At 45.4% G+C, this 6,000-nt stretch overlaps 1 protein-coding gene across 1 annotated transcript; it reads left to right on the top strand.

Moving 5' to 3' along the window:
• Positions 1-2,494: 2,494 nt before the first annotated feature.
• LOC103641469 (uncharacterized) lies at positions 2,495-3,351 on the top strand. Its single transcript, XM_008664820.4, has 3 exons — positions 2,495-2,623; positions 2,698-2,890; positions 2,975-3,351. The coding sequence occupies exons 1-3, from the start codon at positions 2,511-2,513 to the stop codon at positions 3,269-3,271; spliced, it is 603 nt and encodes a 200-aa protein (XP_008663042.2). The 5' UTR covers positions 2,495-2,510; the 3' UTR covers positions 3,272-3,351.
• Positions 3,352-6,000: the final 2,649 nt, after the last annotated feature.

The raw sequence follows: 6,000 nt of genomic DNA, 5'->3' as shown, positions 1-6,000 counted from the left end.
ATTTTCAGGAGATGCAAGTGGACACACAGCCATTTCCTGTTAATACAATAGATATCGCATGCAAAAATATCTTAGTTCGGCCCGAGATGGCCGATAAAGGCAAAAGCAAAGACATCATCATTGGCAATCCTCGCATGTCAAATATATCACAAAAGGAGATTGCTCGAAAGGCTCCGGACGATAAGGCTAAAAAGTCTGGAGGCACTAAGGGGTAGGCACAATTAATAAGCCAAACACGACAGCCTGGCCTGAGCATCACGGACGGTCTGGCACATACGTGCGGACGATCCGATGCTCAGACAGATGGTCCGGCTAACTCTGCCGGACAGTCCACCTATGGCCAAAGGCGTCAGCCTCCACACAAAGCCTTAAAAGGGAAAGAGACACAGCGGCAAAGCACATATGGTCGACTGATCAAAGCTGACTCTACTTTTGATCAGTTGCTCTCCAAGAATACTAGCAAGAAGACTGTTCTACGTGATCGGTCAATGAAGAAACCTCAGTCACCTGCTAAAACAAAATGGGTAAACAAAACGACCCGAAAGGCGACACAACAAGCATCGCCTATTCATCCTATGAGACCAGGGTACTTTCCACCCGTTTACTCATCGTTAGTATATTATCCTGTTCAAACATGGAATGGTACAATGATGAATCCATGGTACATGTATAGTCCCTTTGTCTATCCAGACTGGGGGGCACCTCCATTCTATTCCTTTTGATCCATTGATCAAATGGTCATGGTCGAGAAAGATACAATCTGAAACGGCCTTTATACATTGGTGCTTTATTGAATGATCTCCATATTGAAAAGCCGATGACTTACATCAGGTTTAGTTCATAAGCTTTTGGTTCGTCAACCTTCACCAAAAGGCAGGGGGCATATGTTGGAAACCAAAAAGTGCCTCGCGGACGGTCCGGCCCTGAGGCCGGACGGTCCGCGGTGGTGGCGCGGACGGTCCGCGCGTGCACAGTGTCAGTTAGGGTTCCTAGTTTCTCACGGGATTTGTTACCTAAAACCACGGGTTTAACTCGGGAAACAGTTTGAAGCAGATCCAGACCTCCCCCTTTATATAGATGAAGGGCTACGGTCGATTGAACCCCCAACAATCGATCAAATCAAGTCTATTTCTCGTTTTTACCTTATGCGTTAGGAGTAGCTCTAGTTTAGTTCTAGTTTAGTATCCCAATCCTCAAATTCTCCACTTCTCTTCGACTCTACGTCGATTAGAGGAGTCTAGGTCGGTCCACCGGGCCTAGACAACACCTAGGATCTCTCCTCCCCGACGGGGTCCCTCCCGGGAGCGAGATCCAGGCGCCGGCGGCGACCTTCGCCGCCCCTGCGCACGCGCGGACCGTCCAGCCTGTAGGCGCGGACCGTCCGGCCGTTAGGCAGGGAGCCCAAGCCCCTGCACTGGGTCGTGGACCGTCCGGCCTCTGGCCGCGGACCGTCCGCGCCTCTGCAGAGAGCACCGCCATAGTTCGTATTGAGTGATTGGCGCCCCCATAAAGGCACCAACAATACTGTTCACCATGATAAAGGTTTTATCAAAAAGGGAATTAGTCCTCTTTATTTTTAAATTAAAACTTGACCAACTAAAAGCCACCATATGAGCTGGCCTACTATACAACCAGTCCACTTATCCCAAAGTGCAGTACATGTTTAGTGTGAAAGAACTCACCCTTGCCTTTTTTTCACCCACCTCTATGTACTCTTACTACACAGAAGGTGAAGAACATGTGTCCTAGACACCAAGAGTACCAGGACTTTGACAAATTCTAGGCACGTGATCAACTAGTCAAATGTAAGGGATCTTTACTAGTGGATTTGTTATAAAGTTGTTTATGTTAGAATACTATTATTCATTACTAATGAAGCAATGTGCCTTTAATATAATCCACTACATGTGATTTCTATCCTGTCACATGTATAGTGATCATTCGGTTATGTTCATAAAACACTACCAAACTCGCCTTCTTTGCCTAGTGCCCCAGACAGTTGGCAAAGGCCTTTTTGTACTCGACAAAGGCTTTGCCGACTGTACTCGACAAAGAACACTCGGTAAAAAAAATGTCGACAAGGGGCTCTTTGTCAAGTGTCTAAAAACAGTCGGGAAAGGAAAGCACTCAACAAAATAATAATAAAAAACAAAAGAACAACAAAATATTATTTGACCATTTTTGCATTGAATTTGTTGCTTCATAGTCAACAGATTCGAACCCATAACCTCCTCCTCATGTGTGACCTCTACCAACTTTTTTGCAATTTGGCCCTTTTCGGGTTTTTTTCCCACATTTATGCCCCTGGCAGTTTCATTTCAAAAAATGGACCCTTAGCTCGGCGCCGTCATCATTGGCGCCGAGGTTCTGTGTGCCGGCGCCAATCTTATTGGCGCTTATACGTCAGACGTCGGTGTGACCTGGATCTACGTGGCACGTACCTCGGCGCCATAGATCTTGGCGCCGAGGTAGGCGCCCGGTCAACGACGCCTACCTCGGCGCCAAGATCTATGGCGCCGAGGTACGTTCCTATAAATAGTACCCTACGTCTGGCTTGTTGCTGTGCTCATTTCAATTCTTCTAAACTAGAGATGTCTAGGCGTGGTAAATATGCTAAACAAAGGTAAGTTTTGGATCTGCCTCTTATTTTGTGAGTTTATTATATTTCTGATTGTTATAGAGTTTATGGAAATTTAGGAAGGGTCCTTTGACCGGAACTGCCTTCGACCCGCTGCCTTTGCCAAGTGGTGTTCCAGTGCCTATGTGTTTTTGTGGTGATCCTTGTAAGGTCGATAAGTCTGAAGATCATGACACCTATCGACAGAGGTATTGGATGTGTGCTAACTTTGCATTTGAGCCAACTATTGTTCAACGTCGGATGAATTTAATGGTGAGAATAGTCTTGTTATATGTTTACATTTGTGAATGTTTTTGTAAATGTTTTTTTGCGTACTAATAATTGCACATTTTGTAGACTCCTCCACCGCTATGTGATTTTGAGCAGTGGATTGACACAGAAATATCAGAGAAAGATAAGAAGTGGCTGGAGAATCTTCAAAAGTGGGATGCAGAGGACAAAGAGAGGATGAAAAAAAGACGAGAGGAGCTTGCTGCCGAGCAACAACGTGAAGACGAAGAGAAAATGAGGCGTGTTGCTGAATGCAGGGAAGATAAGGAGAAGAAGCTTGAGCGTGCACGTCGTGCAAAGGAAGCAATGGAGGAGAACCCTGATGCATTTCGCAAAGGCAAATGGCCCCGTTGTACTCAGTAGTATTGGTGTTTTATTTGAAGTTATGTAATAATGAACTTATTATTCGGTAATATGTATTGTCGAACAATGATATTTCGTAATGAATTACCTTCAAATTGATGAAAAATTACATAAATACATAATTGATGAAAAGTAGATTTAAAGCAATTCTTGAAGGCGACTTGAAGCAATTGAAATAGATAATCAACACGCTGAAAGCAATTGATACATAAGAGTTTTCTAGTAGTGCTCCCACATTCCAAATTGAGTTGACCCTTCCCCATAGTATCCTCCCATTGTTGGTGTCTGCTGTGGGTGCGGTGGAGACGACGGAGGACCAACATTCTTGTTGTGACAAGGGCAGCAACAATATGGATCTGGGCATACTTGCACCTGTGAAGCACCACCATTGTTTGTGTCTCTTTCTTCCTCATCATTTTTGTTGCTTACTTCTCTCTCTAGATCAAATATCCTATTCTGTAGGTAGGATATGTATTCCGCATGAGGAAAAATTGGACGAGGATCTACCCAACGAGTGAACCCACAATTCTCATTGACCAATGAATGCTGCATAAATGTTTATAGTTAGTTTCACTGAACAACAAAAGTATTTAGAAAAAAGGACTACAAAATAATTTGTACATATGCATAAGGACATCTGAAGAAACGCCGGCCTCCATCAATTCCACCCTCAACGAACATCTGCACCAAGCAATCCTCGCCATGCATGCACTTCGGCCAATCTTCTCTCCTATTATCGTAGGACCTAAGTCTAACCTCTTTGTTGAAATCTTCTCGCCGTCAGAAGTAGTACCAGCTTGAAGGAATACCTCATATGTCCCTGACTGTAAGTCAAAACAATCAACAGTGTGTGTGTTTGCCCTTTCCTTTGCCTTCTCTAGAAAGGTCTTAGGCTTTGGAGCCCATCTCTCTCCCTCATTCTGCAATCCAACTGCGTGGGTGTGTCTATCATTAAACCATGCCACAAGCTTGTAAAAGGTAAATGTCACTATAGCAGTGACCGGCATACCACGTATGCCCAACAATAATTTGTTGAATGACTCGGCCATGTTACTACACTGGAACTCATATCTCCATCCACCTAAGTCGTGAGCTCTCGTCCACTTCTCCAAATCCGGCATCAATCCATTCAACCAATCTCTACCTTCGGCATTTGTTGCGACTTTGAGCTTTTCTAACTTTTCTCTAAAGAACTTGTCTTCCAGCTGTCGACATGTCTCCTGGAAAAGCTCAAAGTTATCCTTGACACCATCCTTACGCAGAAGATTCTCAGCAAGGTGTCGAGTACACCACCTGTGATGCAAAGGAGGGTACCCATCGATCTGCTCACGGACCGCGTTGAGTATTCCCTGGTGCCGATCTGATATTACACCAACTTCCCGTCCTGGGCCAACCACATGTATCCGGACCAGTCGCAGGAACCAGCCCCAACTGTCTTTGTTCTCTTTCTCAACAAGAGCAAATGCTAGGGGAACTAGCTTGTTGTTTGCATCAACGGATATGGCAATTAGAAGAGTGCCCTGGTACTTGCCGAGAAGAAACGTGCCGTCAATTGAAAAGACAGGACGACAATGCCGAAAGGCATCCACACACTGGGGAAAGCACCAGAACGCACGGAAGAATATCTGTCTCCCATCAATCCATGCATTTGGTTTAGGGATGTACTCATAATGCATGCCTGGATTGACCGCCTTCATTGCATTTAAAAGAACAGGTAGCTGCTCGTACCCAGACTCCCAGTCCCCATATATCATCTTCCACGCACACTGCTTAGCCCTCCAAGCTTTACCATATGTTATCTTGTACCCATCAAACACATTCTCCACGATCCTCATGATTGTCCTAACCTTCATATTTGGTTCCGACTGCAGTATTCCCATAAGTCGCTTCCCAATGAGGGTTGATGTCAATTGGCGATGTTTCATCGTTAACTCATGTTCAGCACATGTGTGTGGCCCCACTACTTTTGTTATCTTCCACTTTGCGGTGATCTTTTGTATCCTAGCACAAACCCTCCATGAACAGTTATCCTTGTCGCATACAACCGTGTAACGACGTTTCTCGTACGAATGAAGTACTCTATACGGCCTCTTACGTAAGACTGCATAATGCTGCAACCACCTCTTCATGGCAGTTAGGTCCTTGAAGACCCTACCCTTTTCAATCATCATGCTAGGACCGGCCTCAGGAGCGTCAAGCAGCTCATCATCCCTGCCCTCTGCATTTGCCTGATGAGAAAGACTAAGATCGCTGAACTCATGCACTCTAGGATCCCGACCGTCTGGAAAAACACGTTGCAACATCTCAATGTCACTCTCTGTGAGTTCACCAACCGGGCGATCATCATCTGAATCGGCAGCCATAGCAAAGGCATATGGCTCCTCTTCATTCCTAAACTCAGGACTGTTGGAGGCAATAAAACCATCACCGAAGCAGCCACGTGCCTCAGGCTGAGGATCAACCACAAGAGTAGGAGTCTCTCCTGCAACATGTACAAGATGATCAGTCCCACGTCAAATGGAATGAGCAAAGTGCTCATGGTCCAAAATGAAGATGTAATGCCAATAAGACTTACTGCAATTGGTTTGTGCCAAAGGGATACACGCAGCTAAATCTGTCTGCAGACCATCTCCTGGCTGACTTAATGGGATCAAATTGGGGGCAGATTGAGCATCAGGAACAGTTGGCACGTCATCGATAGCACGATCAAAGTCTTCATGGGGACGGTC

The sequence above is a fragment of the Zea mays genome, chromosome 9, assembly GCF_902167145.1.
Source record: "Zea mays cultivar B73 chromosome 9, Zm-B73-REFERENCE-NAM-5.0, whole genome shotgun sequence".
NCBI classification, from domain to species: domain Eukaryota; kingdom Viridiplantae; phylum Streptophyta; class Magnoliopsida; order Poales; family Poaceae; genus Zea; species Zea mays.
This window is presented reverse-complemented; position numbering and strand designations above follow the sequence as displayed.